Raw genomic sequence first — 27,157 nt, forward strand, 5'->3', positions numbered from 1 at the left:
TGTGAAATCAATGCAGCTTGACGCCACGGCTCAACGGTACGAGGCTGAGGCTGGACCAGGCATGAGCAAACTTGGGCCCTCCGGGTGTTTTGGACTTCAACTCCCACAATTCCTAGCAGCCGGTAGGCTGCTAGGAATTGTGGGAGTTGAAGTCCAAAACACCCGGAGGGCCCAAGTTTGCATTGCACCGCCTTGATGTTCTGCTCCTTCCTTAACCTACAGGCCTCTGCCGCCATCTTGAGGCCTAGTGGGAAAGAGCATTGCTTTGTTATATTTGGAAGAAAAGGGAAGAAAGGCAGGAACAAGCCAGGAGAGTAAAGACAAAGATCCACCCAGAGGAAAAGTGTTCTTACCATACCTCAAGGGAACCTACATACCTCAAGGGTCCTCCAAGGTGAACTGAACCACCTAAACCAGGCTCTACAGGCCAATGGAGGCTCCACCACAGACGTTAGAAGAGCTGCAAGGCCAAGAATAAGCCACTAAAGTAAAGACAAAGATCCACCCTGAGGAAAAGTGTTCTTACCATAGCTCAAGGGAACCTACATAAAAACTCCAACCATCACCCAGATAAAAAAAGAAGCACCATCAAAGACCTGGCAGACCGTACAAAAAGGAGCTGCCAACCCACTGGGTGAACTAAATCACCTAAACTGGGATTTACAGGCCAGTGGAGACTCTATCACAGACATCAGGAGAGCTGCAAGTGCAAGAACAAGCCAGGAGAGGAAAGACAAAGATCCACCCAAAGGAAAAGTGTTCTTACCATACATCAAGGAAACCACTGACCGCATAGAGAGGCTGATGAAGAAAAACAAACTAACTACAGACCCAATAAGAAAATCCAACAAATGCTACATTCAGCAAAGGACAAGAGGGATCCTCTCACCTATACAGGAGTCTACTGTATACCATGCAGCTGTGGACAAGTCTACATAAGGACCACCAAACGAAGCAGGAAATAATCAGGGCCAGCAAACACCTCCCAACAAAGGATTCTCCCAGGCAGGAAGAAGCCAGGCTTTGAAACTGCAAGGCTATTCAATGCTAATCAAGGTGGCCAATTGCAACATTCACACTTGCAGCAAACAGACAAGTGGTCTTTCTCCCACCCTGATATATAACCCTCACTTGCCTCGTTTCCAACTGACCTCACAACCTCTGAGGATGACTGCCATAGACGTGGGTGAAACTTCAAGAGAGAATGCTTCTGGAACATGGCCATATAGCCCAGAAAACTCACAGCAACCCGGTTGTATGTGTGTTTTTGTGTTTGTGTGTGGGTTCCTTTTGCTGTAGGTGACTTCTAGGGAAAAATTAGGAGAGGAGAAGGCGGCCATAACTTGATTTTTAACTGGGGATTTTAAAATGCTGTTTATATTTAATCCTGTTTAAAGGATTGTATATTTGTATATTTTAAATGGTTATATGTTAAGCCCCTTTGAGCCCCCTTCGGGGATAAAGCAGGGTATAAATAAATATAATGACTTTGAAGGTCTCTCATACATGGGATCCCATAAATCGAAGTCAACTTGATGGCAATTAACAACAACAACAAGAGATAAAAGTAGATCAAATTGTACTTAGGAGGAAGAGGATAAAGGAAGTTACTTACAAGGTGGAGTTAAGCAGCGAAGCAGACTGTTACAAAGTATGGCCCACAAGTGCACAGAATACCCATTGTATGGTTCAGATCATAAGATACGCATCACAGTAATAAATTGCCATACAGTAAAAAGCAGCTCAGGTGGCACAGTAGATCCACCACATGCAAATACAGCATCATATACAGTGGTTACAATTATAATTACAACCTCCTTGGCATTAGGGAGGCCTGATGAAACAAGAATCATCCAACTCAACATCTGAGTTCATGTGGTTAAACATCTCAATCGGAGAGTAGCCTTGTGAATGAAGCCATGGTACCTGTGTCAAAACCTAATCTCCAGGAGGCCACATCTATTGACCATCAAAAGCTGCCTTGTACCAAGTAGATGGTGAGTCTTGGTATTAATATTGCCCATATTAAACGGCCCTCCATGGTTTTGGAGTATTTCCCATCTCTCCCTGTAAGCACCATGGAATAAATGTGGGATCTTCTGCAAGGTGTGGTTTCTCTCTGCTTTTGAGAGCAAAATCGTACAAATGAGCATCAGCTTGTGGGCAACACCATGGAAGGCCTAGCTCATAGGTTGCTCAAATCCCATAAAAGTTACAGATTCCCAACCCCCCAAAGTGCCAACTGGAGCCTTTTGTGTCTTATAGAGACAAAGCTATTTCGCATGCGGGTTCTGTTAATACTATATAAATCAGGTCAGTGTTAAAAGCAATATCCTTAAGTGTAATATCTCATACATTACCAATGTCAGGATTGTCCATGTCATGTATGGTTGTGAAAAGTGACAGTTAGGAAAGCTAATAGGAGAATCAACTCATTTGAAATGTGGTACTAGAGGAGAGTTTGGTGGATATTCTAAATCAGCCATGGGCAAATTCCGGCCCTCCAGATGTTTTGGACTCCAACAAATGTGCAAAATCAGGGTTGCATCTTAAAAAAATAAACCTTGGTGATTAGAAAAAACCACAGTACTTTGATTGAGTGATAATCTTGTCTTCCTGTAAAAAAACATATTTATTTGTTTATATATATTTAAACTAAGTGGCTTGAAGCTAGTTTAAGTTTGGCAACACTTGTGTTGGTTACATGAAGTCACCCAACAGGACAACACATTGAAAAGCTGGTTGGTCTCACTTAACACATGTAAACAGTTAGGATTCAACAGCACTCACAAAGACAACTCAAATTGCACCAAGGAATTCACAGGACATTTGGTGGTATGAACATGGAAAAGCTCAGTTTCCCCTCAGTTGATTTAGTGGAAGTGTTGGTTTTTTTTTGTACATGACTTCTAGCCTGGAAGGATGGCTATGGCCAACCTTACACCACGTACATTTCTATCTGAATTCAGACCAAACTGAGCTATGATTAGGGCTGATGTTTGAAACTACTCATTTACCAATCAGCCAGCAAATCAATTTTGTGCAAATCAAAGTTGATTCGAACTATGCTCTGCTGTGCCGTCTGAACCAATTCATTATGTGATTCACCTCATGCACTTTGCTCAGCAAACTCTTCCCGGCAGTGGCTGTGTATGGCACATTGTAGTCTGGATTTCAAAACCTGACCTATTTGACAAAAGAAGGCTGCTGGTAGAAAAATGACTCTGCCTTGAAGTGTCTTAAAATGACCTCTTTGTCACTTTTGGCTCTATGCTGTATACAAAGTCTCACATATAAAGTGATCACTATAGTGGACTCAAAGTGGATCTATCCCTACTTTGAGGCAGGATGGAATGGTGGAATATAAGACAGAAACACAGTCACACCCAAGTCCCATTTGTTTCAGTGAAAGTTTCTGAGTGGGTTTGTGATTCTCATTCATTAGCAAGGAAATGTCAATTTGAGTATCTGTGCTTAGGTAGGACCTGCCTCAGAGTTCTGAGTGACCTGAATTCAGAGCTTGAGTATAGGTTACCAGAATGGGAACAACTGATATAGCACTGCATTGCAAAAAAATAAAATAAAAATCAATTGCATGGAATTTTTCTTATTTGTGCAAGTAAAATTTGGACTGGAACAAAGCCAGCATTCATTAGTAGGGTATGACCACAAAAGGACCCTGTTCTAGGTTCATAACAGTTTAGCTTTTTTCTCAAAGAACTGGTCCAGAGTGGCTAAAGGAAGACTGAGTGGTTTTAGAGGTTCCATAAGAAGCTATGTGTTATGTTGGCCTCTATGGTATGCATGTTGGCTTTACATAACAGATTCAAAAAGTGTGTCTTTAAAAAAAAATAAGAAAATCAGGCTGGACCATTCCATTTAAAATATAAGGGCTGGGATAAGCGTAACGGAACATGAGTAGCTTCATTGTAAAGATTTTCCAGTGTCTCCCCTTAAGACCAGTGGATTTTCTTGGCTCGTGGATGGAACAGAACTCTTTGACAGGTAGCTTGGCCATGTCTTCTTAGGCAAGACTAGTGGCGGTCTCCTTCTACTCGCTTCTTGCGAACTAGAGGGGAAAAGAAGGAAGGAAGCACAGCTTTGTATTAAAAGGCATTAAAAATTTCAATTAGTAAGTTTGATCAATAACTCTTGTATATATGTCTTTGCTCAATAACTCTCGTATATATGTCTTTAGCCCATAGGTCTTTGGCCCCTTCCTCCATGGCAACTCATGGGAAATTACCTTTACTGCTTTTACTTTTTTTAGAAATAAAGTCATGTAGATTAAGTTAAAAGTTAATGGCCAGCTCACAAGCACAGCATGAGCTTTATGGCTAAGCAGAGATTTAGACTGAGTTCTCCCTGGCTCAGGTTTAGGTCTGTGCGCTATAACAGCACACATGTTTCACCTCTTCTTTTGTGAATTTCTTAAGAGTGCTTTCTACATTAACATCAGAGAAATATGAGTAAAGTTTTGAGCCATATTAGGCTACATTGAGCCAGAACAGGCATGGGCAAACTTGGGCCCTCCAGGTGTTTTGGACTTCAACTCCCACAATTCCTAACAGCCGGTAGGCTGTTAGGAATTGTGGGAGTTGAAATCCAAAACACCTGGAGGGCCCAAGTTTGCCCATGCCTGAGCTAGAATCTAGCTAGGTGCTAGACAAGACAAAGAGTTCACTGGCAATAAGGCACCTTCCTACATTATGGTAGGAAAAAGATGCAGGAAAAATGTCTTTTCCCAATAGCATTTCCCTGGTCTGAAGTTTGTATACAAAATAGTCTCCCATGCTCTTGCATGACTGAGAATGTCTTACCGAGGTCATTGTTTTTAGTGATGGCTGTGGCTACCCTTGTCCTTGGGCCTTGTTTTGTAAACTGGTACCCAAATTTGAGAATCTGCGAGTTCTCTTCCAACATCTGAGCAATCTCCATCTCTACTGCTGTCCCAAGCTGTTGCCTCTAGGAAAGGAAGCAAAAGAAGATGAAAATGTTTCCGAAACAGAGAGGAGCAAACCTTGTTCATACAGTTATATGTATCACTTGATCCCTCATTACTTTGGTGGCATCTACACTAGAATGAATACAGTTTGACACCACTTTAACCACCAGAGTTCAACGCTATAGAGACACAGGAGTTGTAGTTTTATGAGGTCTTGAGCCTTCTCTGCCAAAAAGTGCATGTGCTTCGCCTAACTACAAATCCCAGGATGCAATATTATTGAACCATGGCAGTCAAAGTGGTGTCAATATGCATTAATTCTACAGTGTAAGTCTTGTAACCAGCCTCTAAACAACACCTTCCAAATGAGTTCATTGCCAAACTGCATCTTTTAGATTCCAGCCAACAATAAGTTGCAGTCTACCGCATTTTGCTTACCTGGTTGTCAATTTTAATCTCCGTTAGTGTTTCATTCCCTTTCAGTGCATCAATCAAGGCAAGGATGCCTGTCCCGGTAATAAAATTGGATTCTATATTTAGGCTTTTTAGGGTCTTGTTCACTTTTAACATATCAGCAAAAGCCTGAAGGGTTAAGAAGAGTTGGATAAGTTAGGATCTCAGGACAATCTGTAATGTACACATTCACATATATGATATCGAGTGTGGACGCATCAAAAAGCACTTTATCTGTAGTTTGAATCCGTTGCTTATAATAATAGAAATGAAATGAGTCATTAACATGTTTAGTGGTTGTTTTTATATTTTCTTATTTATGTTTCATTATTATAGGCTTTATGTTGTACACTGGGTCTAGTATGGATGAATGCTTGTACCACAAAGGCGTCTACATGGCTTGATGGATCTGGACCAAACCTGGCACAGGTACTCTTTATTATCCAACATAATTATTGAAGGGTTTCAACTAAAAGTCTACTCTGTTTTGGGGTGACGGCTCCCAAAACTAAAAAAAAATGTAAACAGTGCTCAGATACAACCACAAGTGGGCAGTGTATAGATGGAAAAGATTAGCTACTATGTATTATGCAGCACTATATTTTTTTCTGGAATTAGTTTGTAGGATGCACAAGTGATTCCTAGATTCTTCATTCTTGATAATATGACTACTTTGTTGGATGGTCACTGCTAAAGCTACTTTTGAATTGCTTTGTTAGCAACTCAGACATTGTAATTTCATCTTATTTAACATATTTATTCACCACCTACCATATATAAAGTTTTATGGACAATCCCCAGCATTAATAAAATAATTAAATACAACTGTACAATTTTAGCCAATTTATGGTTTTTCTAAGGAATAGTGCATTCAACTTACAATGGCAACAGGGTCATTGCTCCGAGTAGCTGCCAGGCTGAATTTCGTCACATGTGCATTGGTTTCCAGTGCTTTTGCAAATTCTTTCAGGGTTGGAATTGGAATATTCTGTATCATCGAAAAAATACATTTAAATATTCAAGTTGGAGATATGTTGGATTGGGTCTGATTTAAGTTATATTTAGAATAGGTCTATTACTATTTCAAAAATTAAGTTAGTAATGACTTGTTCCATTGATTTCTTTGGTCATACTATAAGCCCAAGTAACTCTGGATCCAATATTTTAACGCTAGTGAGTGTTAATACTTGCAGTCTCTTATGTATTCATACAGCCTACAGAACATTTCAATTGACTCTCAGATGCCACTCCTCACCTCCTTCATGACAGAGGAAACACCTTGGAAAACAAATTATGATTGTCTAGAAATATTGTGCAAATATTTGTGATGGAATGGGATAGGAGTACCTTGATGTTATTCAGATTCACTTCCAGGAGAGTAGGATCGTTTGCCTTAATCCTTTGTAAAGTGGCTTCGACATTTGTTGGGTTGGGTGGTTCCTCAAAAATTGGCTTGACTTTTTCACCCTTGACTATGTCTGTGGAGGGGAAACAAATCTGTTACGCCTTGGGGTGTCATTTTCTTGTAACCAGATATATGTGAATTAGAATAATATACTGTAACTTCAATGATGTCTTCCTTGAGAGGTGAGACAAATAAATGAGTCCATGATCAAATCAAGCCTGAACTCTCCCTAGAAGCCAAGCTGACTAAGCTAAGACTCACTAGAAAAGACAATAATGCTTGGTAAGGTAGAAAACAGTAGTAAAAGAAGAAGACAACAGTTGTGTTGGATTAAATCAAGGAAGCTATGACTCTGAATCTGCAAGACCTGAACAAGGCTATTGATAACAGAATGTCATGGAGGCCTCGTTCAAGGGTTGCCAAAAGTCAAAGCTGACTTGATAGAAAATAAACAACACACACACACACACACACACACACACACACACACACACACACACATACACACACATACATACATACATACATGAGACCCCTGTCTGGCTTATTATTGTAAATTGGCTTCCCTTTTTCAGTTAAGCAAATGATCCTTATTCTTCTGGCCACTCATTCTTTCAACCCTCCTTTTTTTATACAAGTCCATAAAACTGCTGCCTTCTTAGGTCCCAATATCTACCTCTCCTAATAGGTCAATTATCTTGACCATCGATTTCAACTTTGCTTTTCTACATGTTTTGGACTTCAGCACCCAGAAGCCCCAGCCAACTTGGCCGATGGGCAGTGAATTCTGGGAGCTTGACATCCAAAGCATGAAAAACCAAAGGCAGAGGACCATAGCTTTAGACTATAGCCCTGAGGAGCACTTCTGCATGGCTTCTCTGTGACATTGGGGAATGTGACATCAGGGATTAAGTCCATCACTGCCAGGAGCTTACTCACAAACCACAATTAAATTCCTTACTGCATGATAGCCAAATGCCCATTATGGGGAAAAATCATAGTAAAAAAAGTGAAACAAGGGATTTTTCCATTCTATAGGAACAAGGTTGTTCTTAACTAGGGAATGCCCATTTGCTTCCAAGAAGGATCTCCTCCCACTATCTTTCTCTTACATTCATACTCCATTTGTAAATTCAATTAGTGCATGAGAAATTGCCATGTCTGCACAGTTTGTACATTTTGTAACCAGCAAAATTGCTCCATCTGTCAGACCATAATTTATCGAATATTTGAGTAGCTTCACTTAAAGAGATACAGCTCACAGTGCTGCTAGCTATGGGTTGTATAGAAGAGCACTGATCATTCTTTAAGTTTTCCAAGACCTGCAGTATTGTATATCCATTTGCAATGAATATTCTGAAGCATTAGATTCTGATACAAATAGCAGACGTGGGCCACCCAAGCTGCTACTAACGGGAAGGTTAGACTTCCTGCAACCAGAGATCTCCAAGCCAAGGAGAAGCTCAAAAGAAAATCCAGAGGAGGAGTTGTGTTTTCCTGTTTCAGGCATATACTCAAGAAGAATCTGCTGTCAACTGAAATAGTGACACATTTATTGTGGCATAAACCTTTGTGGTATTGAATCTATTTTTTAATTTTTTTAAAAAAAAATTAAATTTAAATTTTAAATTTTTTAAATTTCTTTTTAAGAAATGTTATTATCTACTACAGATGCACACACATCTATATTATGATAGTTAACAATATAAAAATGGAGCTAATGGGCCATGGAATGCTCGAAAACACAAATGCAAACAATTGCACCAATAGACACAATCCTCCACAATTTCCCACCTGTAGCAGGAAAGAAAACCATGGTTTCAATAGATATGACATCTACTCCAGTTCAAAGCAGCTAATCTGGATTTTAAATGGCAGTGTAGAAGGGGCCTAAGACAACTTCTTAACCATATCTATGCTATTCTTCATAAGCAATTAGTACTTCTAATTTGCTCTCTTTTTTAAAAAATCTGCTCTTTGGGTGATGTGCATGGTTCAGCTTCCCTCCTTACTGATCTTATGTTTATAGCCCTGTGGTGGGTTGATAAAGGAGAAATTGCCCACCGAGCTACAATATGGCTCTGACCACAGGTCCTCTTCAGTCCAAACAGCACACCGACTCTTCCCCATAGTCTCCTCTTGTGTATCCTCTTGTGACCTCCTATATCTTAAAATTGTATTTCTAAAGTTACTGGAGCTTCTGAGAGACATTCCCATCCCAAGCCCTTCTAATTAAACAAAACAACACATAACTGCCTTGGGAAGGGAAAGTGTTGTTTTTGGAACAAAGTTGGCTGACAGTGCAAATTCCTGCTCCCTAAAGTAGGAGAGCTTAGCAGGCTCACCAAGCTGAAATGGTGGACTTTTTGCGAACTTAACAATAATAATCATAAAGGGACTTGAATTAGCAACATAAGTAGTTTGTGGGTTGTAGCTTTCTTGTCTCTCAATACAGATAGAAGGAAAACTGCAGATTTTCTCCCACAGTTTCCCTCTCTCTCATAGGCAGTTATGAATGTGGGAAGACTGCTGGGATTTCCATCAAACTTGTATAGACCTCTTCCCCCGTCCTGCACCTCTCAAACATGAAATCCTGGATCCAAAGGAAGTGAAAATTAGTTTCCATTGATGTGGGCTATGTAATTTTACGGTTACAGGAATCAAGGGTAGAGAGCCACTGCCAATCGAAATAGAGGTTAGATTTGATATCAGGCAGGTGATGTGTATTACAGCTGGCACAGGCATAAAGAGAGTTTTACTACATTTAAATTATTCATTAATTAGTAAATGTAGACTTTATCACATTTAGATATCACTACACAGTTAGAGTTGTAGAATTCTATTTTAACTCCCATGATAATATCCTATGATCTTGGGACTCCATAGAGGTCTTCATTGTATCCATAACTGAATACAATAAAATATTTAAACCTCTGTCACACTTTAGGATCACTATCCAGTTACAGTGTGGACAACCTCTTATATGCTCCCTTGCTTGGGCTGAGTGTTTGCAAATCATCAGGGGAATGTGTTGTCGAAGGCTTTCATGGCTGGGATCACAGGGTCGTTGTATGCTTTCCGGGCTGTATGGCCATGTTCCAGAAGTATTCTCTCCTGACGTTTTGCCCACATCTATGGCAAGCATCCTCAGACCCATACAGCCCAGAAAACATACAACAACCCACCAGGGGAATACTTCTACTTACTTTTCACGATCCCTTTGCCATCTTTACTGGTGGCTCCTTCATCAAACTTGGGGTTGTTGACCAAGTTGTGTACTCCAAGAACAGCTAAAAGCACCAAAAACAGAAGGAGATACAATGAAATATTGGAAAGATACCGAAACCCTTGATAGAAATTGCCATTTTCTGCTTAAATCACAAACCTGGAGAATATAAAGTGAATACAAGGAGTTGTAATATAAAAATATTTTGTCAACATAAACCTCTATGGCCTGTCTATGGCCTGAGGAGCATCCTGGAAAACCAGTTTAAAGTATTAGATTACTCCTCCCAGGAGAGTTTGGGGTTGGATTGGGGCTGAGCTTGGCTGAGACTCAGCCAAGCTCTAAGAATATGTTACACATTTATCGTTATTATTATTTTAGGGGGGTTAATTTATTGTTACATTATGATTGAAACACCAGAAACTTCTTCTAAAAAGAAATAAAAAGAGTCAACAAACCTGCCAGGTCATACAGCTCTGTATCTGAGGCACTGGCCAGGGCTTCTTCTAATTCTGGATCCAATGTCACCTTCTCTTCCGTATGCGTTTCTATGGGTCTGTCTTTAGGGATAAACACTTTCCCTTTAAGAAGAAGAAAAAAAAGGATGTAAAATGGAAATAAAATTTGAGTAAGCTGAGGTCAAAAAAGAAAAATTGGGAGAGCAGTGAGGAACTGGAGGATTTTAAATGCAGCTGAAAAAGTGGGATAACAGAGAGACTGTCCCTGTCAAATCAGAAACAGTGGAGGGTATGTATCAGCAGTCAGTTATCTTTTTTAAAAATCTTTGCACTGGACATTAGACATCTGGGTTTTATGAGATGAGTTTCTGAAGCCATTTTGTCTTGGCCTGGGTCTTCCCAACAGCAACATCTATCGATTCTGACAAGATTGAAGCCACGAAAAGGTTGAGAGCTATTGCATTCCCACTTAATGAGTCACTATGTTTATTTTTAAGGCACAGTTTTCTAAGGATCTGGCAACTGTCCAAGAAGCATCCCTCTGTAAGAACATTCCACTATACAGAAGCTTGTAAAAGGGGGGAGAAAACCGCACACAAATTCTCAAGAACTGTTCCCACACGATGCATTGCCTGCTGATTACAGTAATTCAAGGCTCTCTTGATTCCACCAAGAACCCACAAGTAGTGCGCCTGGGAAGTTAAAGCTGAGATGGTTATTCCCTCAAGCTAAATACAGAAAGGGAGACCAAGCCTAAAAGAAATGAGAGGCACATGAGACCTGGGGGAAATACTGTGTGAGAATTGAGCTGTGTTAGCAAAAGTATGTGGACATAGGCAACAGGTTGAAACTAAAACACTGATAATGTCTACATAGGCTTTGTAATGATGATCATCATCATCATAATTATCACTAATATCCTAGGCCCTTGGGAAGAGCCCGATAGTCAGAGATGAATGCCAGACACTTGGACCTAATGTGCATGTGTTCTGTGATGTTATGTACATGTAAACAATGCTAGTAATAATAATAAATGTACTTTGTCCGGAAACTAATTGGCATAGTCCATACTTATTATGCAGTCATTCCTGTCTGCCTGTTCAGTATGATATAGTGGTTTGAGCATTGGACTATGACTCCGGAGAGCAGAGTTCAAATCCCTGTTCAGTGTTGTAAATCCACTGGATGGCCTTGGACAAATGACACTCAAAGGAAAGTGGAGGCAACTCCCTACTAAAGAAATCTTGCCAAGAAAACCATGTAGTAGGGAGTCACCTTATGGTTGTTGTAAGTTGGGATAACTCGAACCACACAACAATAAATGTGTGCAGAGCTGTAGTCTCCAAGCCCAGGTGATACTGATCCAAACTGTTGTTGTTTACTGTCAAGTTAAGCTCCCATCATCAACTGCTGCATTCAAGTCTTGCAGGCAGAATCAATCCACCTGGAGTATTGTCTTCTTTTTCTAATGCCTTCTACTTTAACAAGCCTCATTGTCTTTGAGAACCACTAATGCCTTGTGCCTAGAAAACCCTATGAGGATATGATCCACTAAACTTCAGAGCTTCAAAGCCTTAAGTGGCTTAGGATCAGCCTTTCTCCATATGTTCATCCCCTCTAGATGCCATTTGTAAGGTGGTGAGATGGGGATCTACCAGGGAAAATGTCTTTGGCATGATGGCCTCCCATCTGTGGCATGTGCTCACTAAAGAGCTCTATCTAACCTTCTTACTGTGGTACTTAGATGTATCTCCAAGGCTTTTCTTTCCTAGAAGGCATTGCATCTCAATTTTGCTATATTTTAATTCCCAGTTTTGCTGCTGAGTTTTAAAGAGCTCAATATTTTAATATTGCAGCTATTGTCTTAATGGATACGATTGTAAATTAAATCAAGGATCTTTGCTGATTAGGCCATACACTTGTGATAAATAAAGCAGAAACATGTAATTAAGAGAGTATTGTGCTATCCCTATTTACAAAATGTATAGCACAATCCTACAATGCTTATTCAAGTGCCCCACTACAAGTAAACACCAATGAGAAGCAAATGGTGCACCATCTGCAATAATGCTGACAGATAAAATATTACACCCACATTCTATTATTACCTAACTGCATCACTGATTCCAGCAATAACATTAAGAGAAATCTTGGGCTTATAAGAAAATCCCATCTAGCAAGAAAGAAAGATGTCATTCTTTCTCAAATGAAGCCATCTTAAGTTTTTCTAGGTTTTACATGAAGTTGGCCAAGTTCCTTGGATTTCTGCGCTGTGCACCAAATTCTTCTCGTGCAAAAAGAGCCAACAGATACAACAGGGATTTCAGCTGTTATGAATTCAGCCCACACTACCTCGGGTTTCTTTGGAACACCACAACGTTGCTTTGCTCTGTTTTTGAACAATAGCCTGGAACAGTTAAAGGATCCATTCTCTACATCAGGAACAGATGCTTTCGGCACGAAAGGGTCAATCAACCACCCAAGCTTTGTTGATGCTGTTTGCCATCAAGTTGACTTTGACTTATAGTGACCTAGTGAAAGAGACCTCCAAGATCCTTGATCATCAATTGTCCTGGTCAAGTCTTGTAAACTCACAGCTATGGCTTCTTCTTTAAAATTTCATCCTTCACATGTCACCTAGGGTGCATCTACACTGTAGAATTAATGCAGTTTGAAACCACTTCAACTGCCATGGCGCAATGCTACGGAATCCTAAGAATCAGCATTCTTTGGCAGAGAGGGTTAAAGACATTGTGAAACTGCAACTCCTAGGTTTCCATAGCGTAGCAGTTCTCTCAAACTGCATTAATTCGACAGTGGAGATACATCTCTAGTGCAGGAAACTGAAACTTGGGAAGAATTGTTACTCAATAATAACTTTGCATCCAAATTAAATCCCTAGCAACTCCAATAAAATGGATGGATTGGTGGATAGATAGACTGATGGATGGACAGACCTATAGATGGATAGACAAATAGGTAGATAGATCGATAGATTGATCTTGTCCAGCAGGACCATGAAACACTGTTTCGTAGATTTAGAGAGATGCTCACGGTAAAAAATAGTGTAGTCTTCCCTGATGTACCCTCCAGATGTTTTGTTCTATAGAGCCATAGTGGCTGGAATCGATGGGGAAGAGTGGGATGGACAATAGTGAACTGAAAGGAACAATGACATGGGTCAATTTAAGATAGCTTCCCATATTTAGAGAATCGTGGCATTTCAAAGCTGGAGATGTCATCTAGCCTAACCTGCCCTGCAGAAGACAACTAGAGCATGCAAACCAGGCACGAGTAAACTTTGGACCTTCAGGTGTTTTGAACTACAACTCCCACAGTTCCTAACAGCAGGATTGTGGGAGTTGTAGTCCAAAATACCTGGACGGCCGAAGTTTGCCCATGCCTGATATAGACAGATGCTCACTCGGCCTGTTCAAGACACAAGAGCCAAATAAAGCACACTTGATTGATTTCTACTCACAATATTTACCAGCCTGTATTATTTTTAGGGTGGTGATTCATAATTTCCCATCTTAGGAGCTGGCGATACAGTGACAACTCCCAAAAGAATGTATCAACTCCAATACATGGCCCTGCAACCACCATCTACTTTCTTCTCGTAATTCCCGGGGACATATTAAATCATGAGTGTTGTGTTCAGCTTCAGGACTCTCCCCTCTTTGATCATTTCTGTGCTATGTTGTCAGCCCAGCCTTCCTTCAAAACTCGTAGAGGGTTTCCTTCTCTCACATTTTGTCACAACAATTCTTGTGCCAAGAGAGATTGATTGACTTTGAACCTTCTGGTGAACGTTGAACCTTCTGATGAAATGATGATCTGACCTTAATTCTAATCTTACACTCTGCACACTATCTTAGTTTTCTATTTCTGCTATGGGATATCCCATGGATAAAAAGAAAAATGTCTAATAATAATACTAATATATTGGCAAGAGCATGCTCCAAGAACTGCTGTATTTGAGCATTGGATTATGACTCTGAAGATCAGGATTCAGATCCCACTTGGAAACCCATTGGGTGGCCTTTCACAAGTCATACTTTCTCCGCCCCAGAGGAAGACAATGGCAAATCTCCTTTCTAAACAAATGCCAAGAAAACTGTTAGGAATTGTGGGAGTTGAAGTCCAAAACCTCTGGAGGACTGAGGTTTGCCCATGCCTGATGTAAATGAATGCAAAATAATGGGCTCCAGAGCAAAGTTATCACAAAAGGGTCAAACTGCCTTCCCTAGAAAGAGATGAGCAGTTGCTAAGAAAGACATTAGATTTCTATCTTGTTTCTGCTACATCCCAAGAAAGCTTTGAATTCTGCCCAGCATACACAATTCCATCATAATCAAAGCCATACATCTGGCTTTTAATATATGTAAAGAACCTCCCCCCCAACCTCTGAATCTCCATCTCCCAGCCGGCTGGTTGATGTTGGATCGGCTTTTATTGTCCAAGAATTCCCCAGTGAAGCAATCCCTTTCAAACACAAGGCAAATAAGCTGAGTTAGACTAAGAAAGGGGAGAGAAATATGACTGCAGGCATTTCTGGGAAGAATTAGAAAGATTGGCTTTGAATATCATGCCTCCGGTATTCTTTCCACCTCTCTCCCTGACATGACGCATGCAACTCCAACTAGATTCCAATAAATAACATTTGGGGATTTTTTTAAAGAACTCTATGAAATGCCAATATACTCACACGACCTGCCCAACTTGGAGAAGTTACTTTTTAGAACCATGATATATGCAGAAACACTCTTGGTTAACTATGTGCCATCTCAAACTTAGATCCCCTTTCTTAGTAGTGCGTCTTGTCTCAGCTCCCTTTCAATGAGTGAAAATGGCAACATTGGCCCCAAGAGCTCCGTTCCAAGAAGAATCAGCCTGCTAAGCTTTCCAAATAATCATCCCACAAGCATTTACACTACAGGGTCTGCCAAAATAAAGAGTGTGGTCAGAAACACCACACGGCTCGGATGTCCCGCCAGCACTGCTCACGCCTAACCCTTATGCAACATTTGTCACTTTTTGCCAGCTTTGATTGAATAGGTACATCTTGCGTAAGAGCCTGGAGGGCTCACCATCATCGCCAGAAGTTGCATTTGTATAATGGGAGGTTGTGCATTTGTCCTAATACGCCAATATGTATAATGAACACATACCTTTCTTTTCCCCTGTGAAGGGCACGCAGTCCTCCCTGTCTTTGTGCTCCAAGGCTTGCTTCTCCAAGTAGGACAGCAGACGTTCTCGGTCAAAAGGTCCTGTGGTGGTTTTACTGGTCTGATCCTTCTGGCGGAAGCCTGCTGGAAGAAGCGCATTCTGCCAAAGAGACGGAAGGGAAATCACTCTCTTTAGTGAGGTGATATTCTCATATGATATTTTATTTTGCACCCACATCCTAGGCCCGTTTACTTGTGAAAACAATGTGAGAGGACGTACCAAAGTAGGCTTGCCTCAGGTTTTAGTCAATTGCAGAGGAGGTCTCCAAGGTGCTGAAACTATCTTGGGAAATAGGTCTCAGAACCTTGGATAGCTCATTGAAAGGCTGGACTAAAACCTGGAGTGGATTCTCTAGTCCACTGACGTGAAAACCACCAGCAACCATTTGTGTTAATGATTCAGTGGACATATATTATTTAGCCTATTTTTGTTTCTCAGATCTTTCTCAGTGACTCTCTAAATGTAAATTTGTACATAGTCAATAGGCGCTGTGGGGGGGTCAAAATTCTGTAGGCTAAAGTTACACAGAGAACATGACTTTCTTGGTAGGAGAGTCTCATTGGCTTCTACTCAATTTCAGAGCATAATTCAAAGTGCTTGTTATGACACTTAGGAGTCCTGTATGACTTCTCCGCAGACTATTTAAGGGCTGCATTCTCTAATATAAGCTTGTCAAGGCTGTCAGATCTTCGGGGCATATTGAATGGGGATATAAAGAAGGGCCTCTGTTTAAGGAGCTCCACTGGCTGCCGCTTATTTTCCGAGCCCAATTCAAGGTGCAGGTTCTTACCTACAAAGCCCTAAACGGTTTGGGACCCGCTTACCTTAGAGACCGCATTTCCCCCTATGAACCCGCACGATCTCTTCGCTCGTCGGGGGAGGCCCTCCTCTCGCTCCAACCACCCTCGCAGGCATGGTTGGTGGGGACGAGAGAGAGGGCCTTCTCTGTCGTGGCCCCCCAGCGTTGGAACCTGCTCCCTAGGGAGATTAGGCTGGCCCCCACCCTCCTCTCCTTCCGGAAGAATCTGAAAACCTGGCTTTTCCGGAAAGCCTTTGATGAGTGACTTTTGTTGATTTAAGATGCCTGCCTATGTAATAATAGACCCACTGATCTGCCCTTTTATTGTCACTATTGTCATTTATAGTACTTCATTGACTATGTCAATTGTGTAACTATCTCCTCCCGATTTGACACATTCACTTTTCGGCCCAGACTTGTGTTTGATATACCTGTTTTAACATTTTATCTTGTAAGATTGTCCTTTTCGATTGTTTTACCGATATTGTTGATTTATTGTTGTAAATTTGTGTTTTTGTTTTGATTTTATATTGTGATGTTGGGCAAGGCCCCATGTGAGCCGCCCCGAGTCCCTTCGGGGAGATGGGGCGGGGTACAAGAATAAATTATTATTATTATTGTTGTTGTTGTTGTTGTTGTTGTTGTTGTTGTTGTTGCCAGGCTCTGGACTTCTCTTCCAAGGAAAACTAGCTGCCATTCCACCAGCAAGGCAAAGACATTTTTTAAAGTCAAGCTGACTTTTGGCAGTAGATTGATTCCTTAGTTTTAGTTACTGATATGTCTTTTAAAATCACACTGTTTCAGATGTAAAATGAAGATGGTAGCTGCCATTTGTAACAACGATTTGAGAGGGAGGCCAGATGAACTTCAATGTTTTTGTTTTCTGTAACTTATAAATCTAACCTTGTTCTTTATACAATACAAACCTCTGGATCCAAGTCATCAAGAACACTCTCCAGCTGCTTCAGTTCATCCTCTGAAAGTTTGTTGAGAATTTCATCTTCATTGATGTTCTTGTATTTCTCCAGTTCTTTTCTGAATGGTACCGACATGACTCCTTCTCAGCCCTTGGAGCTTACCTGTCAACCATTCAAAGTGTAATCTTCCAAATTCCTGTGAAGAAAGAGAACTTGTTACTTCTCTCTGTTACATTCTATTCATTCCAGGGTTACGGAAATGGCTTGTCAACGATGGATGGATGGAGATATGACAGATAAAGACAGATAAACAAACAGACAGAAATGAAGAGGGTTCTCTTGCAATATGTTATTCCCTCTTTTTCAAGTTACAATCCATTCCCATTCTTACTGTTTTTAAAAATAGTTTAAAAACACAGCTTTCCAAAGTGGTCTTTTAAACAGTTTTGATGTCTAAAACATTGCCTTTCTTTCAGATGGGTCCTCAAGACATGCTGGGAAAATACTTGTGCATGATAGATCTATATCACCATTTTGCTTTGTCCTCAGACTTCGGTGTATGTTACCTAACAAGACGTTGCATTATATTTTGTTTTGCTGCTGGCCAATGAACAACTCAAGGAAATCTTAATAGATGAACAGGGTTATGCAAAACCAGCAGCCAAAGAGAATTAGTATAATCCTTTGCTGTTTTGTGCCGCTAAATACCAGCATTAGTTTTACAAAAGCTGACTTGATCCACATTATAGCCAATACTCCACTCCTTTGAGCATTAAGCCTTTTTCTGTTTCATTTCAAAGACAAATGTGCCAGAAAGATGATGTACTTTAGAGACTTTAGAGAGCTGGGAAGGAACCCATGGACCAAACATTCAGGGAAATAAGAATCCACCAGTATACCTATGAATCAACATCCAACTTCTGGTCTTCTATGCAGGAGTCATTTCCAGGATGGAAAAAAAAAACCTTCGAGGGGATTAATACTTCCAGGGATTGCATTATAAGATTTGCAAGTGTTCATGACATTTTAATAATATCTTTGAGTAAGTCAAGGCCAACTTGACTCAAGGATATACAGAATCAGTGAAGCAGAGTTTCAATGCAGTACTAAATAACAATGGAGGATTCATAAAAGGACCACAGACTACTGCACTTCCCATTTGTGCTCCGTCTGGAGGAGCCCTAGAAAAAACAGCCTCAGGCAATATTGAAAAACCAGTAGGGGAATATTCCAGTCTGCCTGGACACTGGGCTGTCAACCTGTCAATTGTCATTTTCCAGTAGAAGTCGTTCAAAGGGAGAAGGGATGAGCTGAACTGGAACTAATATCAGAGCTCAGTGTGGATCTCAAGAGGCATGGCAATTTCCTCTGCCATTACCAGCATTCATTTTCTCACCCAGGATAAAGTGATTGCATTATTGCACGTTTTTATATATATATATATAAATTTGGAGGTTATACAAAAGATAACTGAATGGGAAGCCAGCCTCTGTACACACCATTGACTGGTACAGGAATATTTCCCATTGCACCGAAACAATAGAACCAAGTAAAGGCAGTTCAGCAATTGCTTATGGAAGCTGGTTGCTAAAGGTTTCAGCAACACACTTTATCATTCCCCTTGAGAGATTTTTAAGTGCCACAAACTTTGTCTTGCACTTTCATTTCGCTTGCTTCCTGCCTAGTTTATCTCTGGGTGCATCTACACTGCAGAATTAATACAGTTTGGCACCGTTTTATCTGCCGTTGGCCCAATGCTATTGAATCCTGGAATTTGTAGTTTGCTGGCTGTCAATGAATACTAGGTGCTATAGCAAAATTCAGAGGAAAATACTGTCAAAACCACCTTTGGGTATAACTTACCTAAAAAAACCCTATGAAATTCATGGGATCAGCATGAGTTGACGACCGACTTGAAGACACATACATATACAAACATGTCAACAAAAGAAAGTTTAATTTGAACTGGAGCTAGGATGAAAGCAAAAGAACTAAAAATGTGTTTCCTTTTGTACATATCAACACTTCATATCTATTTCTGGGGCAAAGAACTTAATTGCAAGTAACTAGTTTGGGAGGGGAGTGAGTGCCCACTGTTAGCCCCAGCTTCTGCCAACCTAGTAGTTCGAAAACATGCAAAAATGTGAGTAGATCAATAGGTACCGCTCTGGCGGGAAGGTAATGGCGCTCCATGCAGTCATGCTTGCCACATGACCTTGGAGGTGTCTATGGACAACGCCGGCTCTTCAGCTTAGAAGTGAAACACCAGAGTCGGACACAACTAGACTTAATGTTAGGGGAAAACCTTTCCCTTAACCTAGTTTATATCTGGTTACTTGCCAGGTCAAACCAGTGGACTTTCACAAAACAATACTGGTAGGGAGAGATTCCCTTTATCTGAAATTTATTACTCCTAAAAATGAAGTCTGTCCTCAATTTGAAAGGCATTTCTCTCCCTGGCCGCAGTCCTTCACTAATGTGCCCAGACAATCGGAGCTTTGGTGTTCGCTTGGCAAAAATGCCCCTCTAACAGCATAGCTATTTATGAACATCAGGCTCACACACTTTTTTCTTTGATCCAGAGAAGATGAAAGAGCTTAGTGTTGGAAATGAAAGACGGGGGAGAAAAAGAAAGAATAGCACATCCTGCCACTTTGATGTGCTGTAAACCTGCAATAGAGTTGGACAGCAATCTTGTGGGCTCGAAATCCCATGATGGAAATAACCATTGTGCATTAATCCCCTTAGAGCAGTCATGGGCAAACTTCAGCCCACCAGGTGTTTTGGACTTCAACTCCCATGATTCCTAACAGCTGGCAGTTTGCCCATGCCTGCCTTATAGCCACCTATGGCCGGAATCACCAGGTTGCTGTGAGTTTTCTGGACTGTATGGCCATGTTCCAGAAGCATTCTCTCCTGACATTTTGCCCACATCCATGGCAGGTATCCTCAGAGGTTGTGAGGTCTGCTAGAAACTAGGCAAGTGGGGTTTATATATCTGTGGAATGTCCAGGGTGGGATAAAGAACTTTCGTCTATTGAAGGGCAGTGTGAATGTTCCTGCCCCTAGGCAGGAAGCAGCCAGGCTTTGAAGCTGCAAAGCTTTTCAGTGATAATCAAGGTGACCAATGGCAACATTCACACTGCCTCCAACAGACAAGAGTTCTTTCTCCCACTCTGGACCTTCCACAGATATATAAATCTCCCTTGCTTAGTTTCCAACAGACCTCATAACCTCTGCCATAGATGTGGGTGGAACATCAGGAGAGAATGCTTCTGGAACATGGCCATACAGCCCAGAAAACTCACAGCAAAACAATAACTAACATTCTTTCCATCCCTCCTGAAAAATATAATTTTCTCCTGTGATTTTCCAAGGGATGCAGCAGTGGCACCAGGAAGACATTTCAGCTGCTCTACCGGCACTGATGCTCAAACTGATAAGGAATCCAACAAAGGCAGGCAGACCTTGGTGCAGAAGGGAATCAGGTGCGGCCTGAACTCGTATTTCGCCTGGAGCTGTTGTTTCTGCTGGATCTGCCAAGGGCTCCCTGGTCATGATCATTATCTGAGTGAGACAAGAGGCTCCTTGATGAGCCAGCCATTCCACCGAGGTGCGTCCTCTGTCTTTTTGATGCCACGGGATGGCATAACACTCCAGAGAGGACAGGCCTGCCAAAGAATGTTTTCTGCCTGCGGCAAAGGACAAAAGGGCTCCCCTGCACTTCTCAGTTGCATGCTGAAAAATGTCCTGGCAGAGCACCTGATGAACCAACCTGGACACAACATATTATTTGAGAACACAGAAATACTGGACCACTCTAACAACCACCATGTCAGACTACACAGAGGAGTCACTGAAATCCACAAGCATGTGGACTATTTCAACAGAAAGGAGGGAACCACGAAAATGAACAAAATCTTGCTACCAGTATTTTAAAAACTCTAAAATCAGGACAGTGAATAAAGAACAATACTCAGAAGACAGGGAAATTCCAGACAGGAAACAATCAGGGCCAGGTAACACCTCCCAACAAAGGATTCCCCCAGGTAGGAAGCAGCCAGGCTTTGAAGCTGAAAGGCTATTCAGTGCTAATCAAGATGGTCAGTTGCAACATTCACACTTTCCTCAAACAGACAAGAATTCTTTCTCCCACTGATATATAAATCCCACTTGCCTAGTTTCCAACAACCGCACAACCTCTAAGGATGCCTGCCATAGATGTGGGTGAAACGTCAGGAGAGAATGCTTCTGGAACATGACCATACAGCCTGGAAAACTCACAATATTGGCGACATATTGTCCTGGTTTTCTTTTGTCAAATGTTGGAGGATATGACTTCCAAGTCTGCCCATATCCTCGGCAGCTGGCATTCAGCCCTAGGCTATCCTGCCTTGAAACTTGGAGTCATCATGGTTAACCAGGTATAATGACAGGCTTTTCCTACTCATTACATCTTGTGACAGTGAATTCCACAAGTGGATCCTGTATTTGTGTGGGCAAGCCCTTCCTCTCCTCTGCCCTACACTGCTGTCAGTGTTTTTTCCTGGGGCATTGTTATGAGACATCTGTCTGGCTTTTCCCTCTGTGTAGTTGAACCCAAAGGAGATTTCTGAAACCTAGTCAAGCTGTGAGATACTCTTTCATAGAATCATAGAATCATAGAGTTGGAAGAGTCCATGTGGGTCATCTAGTCCAACCTCCTGCCATACAGGAAAAGCACAAAGTAACCCTGACCGATGGCCATCCAGCTTCTGTTTAAACCAGGCTTGGGCAAACTTTGACCCTCCGGGTGTTTTGGACTCCAGTTCCCACAAGAAAGAAACCTAGATTAGAAAGAAAGAATCCTTTGCAAACATGTAACAAGTATTTTCAACCAAAAGAAGAAGAAAAGATATGACTTGCTCACCCAAGGAAACTTGTCTGCACACAGAGCACAAGGCGTTCTCCAACAAGCTATCCTTTGACATCACTGTTTCCATTCAGAAAGAACTAATGAAACCCATGATTAACCAAGGTCATAATCTTGTCAATGGCTTCTTTAGACTCCTGCAAAGGGAGTTTCCCCATTCAGCGTCTTGGAAATAACAATCCATGGAAATACAAGGTTGTTTTTGGTCAGTTTGTATCATTGCATAGTCCTTAAAATGCATGGGAATCATATGCCTCTTGGACTGTTAACTTACAACGTGCTTTATATTGCAGAACGGCTGGAAATTGCACTCCAGCATCTGGACAGCGTCAGGATTCCTACCCCTGCCTTAAAACAACCCAATGGATCTGGGTTGCCGTGAGTTTTCAGGGCTGTATGGCTATGTTCCAACAGCATGTTCCAGAAGCATATCCCACAATTTCTTACAGCCAAAAGGACCGTATTTACGACTGCCTGGAATGCAACCATACAGCCCGGAAAACAAACAGCAACCCAGTGATTCTGGCCATGAAAGCCTTTGACAACAGAATGGATCATTTATATATATATATATATATTCACATCCCTTTGGAAGAGTGATAGTAGTATAGTGGTTTATTTTATGATTTTATCAATATGTATTGTATGTGTTTTTAACTTGTTTTATTCTGTTTGATTTGTTTTATTGCTTGTTTTATACTGTTGATGACTGGGTTTGGCCCCATGTAAGCCGCCCCGAGTCCCTTTGGGGAGATGGGGCGGGGTATAAGAATAAAATAATAATAATAATAATTATTATTATTATTATTTGACTCTGGAAGAAAGGGATGCACATCTCCACTCAGCCATGGAAACCCAATGGTTGATCTTGGGCGAGTCATAATTTCTCAGCCTTCTAAATCAGAAATGACTTGAAGACACAGACAATAACAAGTACCCTGAATGATAGTGTATTAGTCTAGACCAGACATGGGCAAACTTTGGCCCTCCAGGTGTTTTGGACTTCCACAATTCCTAACAGCCTACCCTCGATTTATACATGGAGTTGACTTATATATTAGTATACACAGCAGCCTTGTATCATAGAATCACAGCAAATGGATAACGCCATGATCCCTGGCTTCCTTGAATCAATCCATCATGTATTAATAAAATGAAACTCAATCTGACAGCAAATAACGAATTGTGGAACTAGTAGTTTTGCTTCTCCCAAGAATGCATTGTTATTGTTGTACATAAAGTCATTTAACACTAGAGTAAACGTATCACAGGATAACGGGATTGTTGTTGTTCTGACCAAGTTGATTTCGACTGATGGCAACCCTGTGAGTGAGAGACCTACGAGGCCCTATCTACGCTGACTATTTAATGCAGTTCAGAACTATCTTCAAACTGCGGCAGCCAGACAACAAACTCAATGAAAGTGTACAAAAGGATGCTCTCAATGTGCATTGGTGCTCTACGGCTTGTGCAACCACCATTGGTGCCGCAAATGGGTCCAAGATTTGTTATTATCTGCATGGTGAAACCACTTCCTTCAATATTATTTTGAAACTGCAGATCAAGCATAGGCAAACTTTGGCCCTCCAGGTGTTTTGGACTTCAACTCCCACCATTCCTAACAGCCGATAGGCTGTTAGGAATGGTGGGAGTTGAAGTCCAAAACACCTGGAGGGCCAAAGTTTGCCCATGCCTGGTGTAGATGGCCCCCAATTTGACCTGTCTATCATCAACAGCTCTGCTTTGGTCTTAGATATTACTTCCTCGTCAGTAATTCCAAAGGGCTTCTCGCTTTCCAAGTGGTGTGAGTCCAGGATTCTGCAAGAGATTGTTTTGAGAGCATGTGTGTGTGTGAGTCCACGCTTGAAGCCAACCCTCCTCCTTCTGGCATGCTTCTTTTGGCATCCACATTTGGCCCCATGCACCTCCCTTGCTCTTCCCCGATTACACAACCACAGCTGGATTAAACCGGGGTCATCTCCTGGGGATGGCTAGGGAGGGGCAGAGAGGAGGAGGCAGCAACACAGATGGGCTGGAATCGCATTGACAATCAGCTGGGTCCTTTTTAGCTCTTTTATTAATCAATCAAAGTATTTATATTAAAATGCTAAGTATGATACTCAAACCCTTTTATATTTGTATTTGATTGCTAAGTGTCCCATCCATCAAGAAATACAAACCACAAACACTTCGCCAAGAACAAGTGATGGAAGTAGACAAAGATCCACCCAAGGAAAAGTGTTCTTACCAGACATCAAGGGAACTACTGACCGCAGAGGGAAGCTGATGAGGAAACACAACCTACAAACTATCTACAGACCCACTAAGAAAATCCAACAAATGCAACATTCAGCAAAGGACAAGAGGGATCCTCTCATCTCTGCAGGAGTTTACCATGTACCATGCAGCTGTGGACAAGCCTACATAGGAACCACCCAACGCAGCATTGCCCAGATACAAATCAAAGGACACGAAAGGCATTACAGACTAATTCAACCAGAGAAGTCAGCCATAGCAGAGCACCTGATAAACCATCCTAGACACAGGATATTATAGGAGAACATATACATTGTGGACCACTCTAACAACCACCATGTCAGACAACACAGAGAAGCCATTGAAATCCACAAGCATGTGGACAATTTCAACAGAAAAGAGGAAATCATGAAAATGAACAAAACCTCGCTACAAGGACAGCAAATAAAGAACAACACTCTGAAGAAAAGAATTCCAGACAAGAAACAATCAAGGACAGTTAACACCTCCCAACAAAGGATTCCCCCAGGCGGGAAGCAGCTAGGCATTGAAACTGCAAGGCTATTCAGTCTAATCAAGGTGGCCAACTGCAACAGTCACACTTGCCTCAAACAGACAAGAGTTCTTTCTCCTACCCTGGACATTATTCCACAGATATGTAAACCGGACTTGCCTAGTTTCCAACACACCTCACAATATATGAGGATGTGTGAGATAGATGTGGGTGAAATGTCAGGAAAGAATGCTTCTGGAACACGGCCTGGAAAACTCACAACAACCCAGTGATTGCATCCATGAAAGCCTTCGACAACACACTCCCCATTATATATTTGTATCTGATTGCAAGTGTCCCATCCATCAAGAACTATAAATTGCAGACACCCCCTATTCTATATTTATACTTGATTGAAAGTCCCATCTATTAAGAACTATAGACCACAAAATCTCCCTATTATATATTTGTATCTGATTGCAAGTGTCCCATCCATCAAGAACTATAAATCGCAAACACCCCCTATTACATATTTCTATTTGATTGAAAGTAGTGCGTTAAAGCGCTGAGCTGCTGAACTTGCAGACCGAAAGGTCTCAGGTTCAAATCCCGGAAGCGGCTTGAGCATCCACCGTTAGCTCCAGCTCCTGCCAACCTAGCAGTTCGAAAACATGCAAATGTGAGTAGATCAATAGGTATTGCTCCAGCGGGAAGGTAATGGCGCTCCATGCAGTCATGCCGGCCACATGACCTAGGAGGTGTCTATGGACAACGCCGGCTCTTTGGCTTAGAAATGGAGATGAGCACCAACCCCCAGAGTCGGACATAATTAGACTTAGGGAAACCTTTACCTTTTTACTATCTATTAAGAACTATAGACCACAAACTCTCCCTATTATATATTTATATCTGATTGCAAGTATCCCATCCATCAAGAACTATAAATCGCAAACATCCCCTATTACATATTTCTATTTGATTGAAAGTCCCATCTATTAAGAACTATAGACCACAAACTCTCTCTATTATATATTTATATCTGATTGCAAGTGCCCCATCCATCAAGAACTATAAATCGCAAACATCCCCTATTACATATTTCTATTTGATTGAAAGTCCCATCTATTATGAACTATAGACCACAAAATCTCCCTATTATATATTTATATCTGATTGTAAGCATCCCATCCATCAAGAACTCATTTTCTCCATAGAGTGCACTAGGTGCACCCGATGCCCAACTTAAACCCTATTTATTAGGGGACGACTGTAACAGAGCAGGAACGGCAATCCTATCTCATCCGACACAGTGAAAAATAACAAGGCAAGCCACCAAAGCTGCTTTCGGAGTTAATTCTATGTACATGCCGCACCTTTTTTTAAAAAATCCTTGCGACACATGGAAAGCACCTGCCAAAGAAGAAAGACCAAGAGACTCAAATTAGCACAACCCCAAAATAATTGCTTGGGGTTTTTGTTTCCAACCCTGCAGAAACCTTGGGTGTGGTGAATGAGGAGCTATCCAGGGGATGAATATCCCATCTTCCTTGGGCAAAAGGACCCAGCAAGGCCGCGCCTAGGAAGCCTCAAGCCTTGTTTTTCCTTAGGGATGGATGCAGCAAAAGCAGGGATTTGATGCAAAGATGGGCGAAGGCATTTCAAAGGCATCTTCTCACGCCCGGCTTGGCTGCTTCGGGGTCCCTGGCGCATCCTTAAGCATCAAGGAAGGAAGGAAGAAATAGGAAGGGAGAAAGGAAGGAAGGAAGAAAAAGGGATGCTCAAGATGCTCCTCGCCTTGCTGCAAAAGCCAGCCTCTAAGAGGGATGCATAGGAGCATCCCAAAGCCAGAAAATATGGGAACATCCTTCGACTCACCCTGGTCCTTGCTTTCCTCGGAGTGGAAGATGCAACTGGGTCTCTCCAACCTCTCTCTCCTCTGTCCTGATCTCTCCAAAACAGATCCAGATCCCAAGCCCAGGCTGGGCTCACTGTCAACAGGCAAAGCGCCTCTCTCTCTTCCCTCTCTTGCTCAGTCTCTGGCCAGCTCCCCTCCTCGCCCCTGCG

General features: G+C 41.6%; 1 protein-coding gene and 1 long non-coding RNA gene across 2 annotated transcripts; one reads left to right on the plus strand and one right to left on the minus strand.

The window, feature by feature from the left end:
- The first annotated feature begins 54 nt into the window (after positions 1 to 54).
- LOC134293959 (uncharacterized) lies at positions 55 to 11,538 on the plus strand. The gene is made up of 3 exons (XR_010000923.1): positions 55 to 1,255; positions 5,735 to 5,827; positions 10,985 to 11,538. It is a non-coding gene; the product is annotated as an uncharacterized LOC134293959 (long non-coding RNA).
- On the minus strand, positions 1,563 to 27,157 carry tmod2 (tropomodulin 2). The gene is made up of 10 exons (XM_062963267.1): positions 26,969 to 27,157; positions 17,442 to 17,628; positions 15,659 to 15,815; positions 10,488 to 10,610; positions 10,010 to 10,093; positions 6,746 to 6,876; positions 6,279 to 6,386; positions 5,384 to 5,527; positions 4,821 to 4,965; positions 1,563 to 4,069 (listed from the first exon to the last, which is right to left on the minus strand). The coding sequence occupies exons 2-10, from the start codon at positions 17,565 to 17,567 to the stop codon at positions 4,035 to 4,037; spliced, it is 1,053 nt and encodes a 350-aa protein (XP_062819337.1). The 5' UTR covers positions 17,568 to 17,628; positions 26,969 to 27,157; the 3' UTR covers positions 1,563 to 4,034.

This window comes from Anolis carolinensis, unplaced genomic scaffold, assembly GCF_035594765.1.
Source record: "Anolis carolinensis isolate JA03-04 unplaced genomic scaffold, rAnoCar3.1.pri scaffold_11, whole genome shotgun sequence".
Classification (NCBI taxonomy): Eukaryota; Metazoa; Chordata; class Lepidosauria; order Squamata; family Dactyloidae; genus Anolis; species Anolis carolinensis.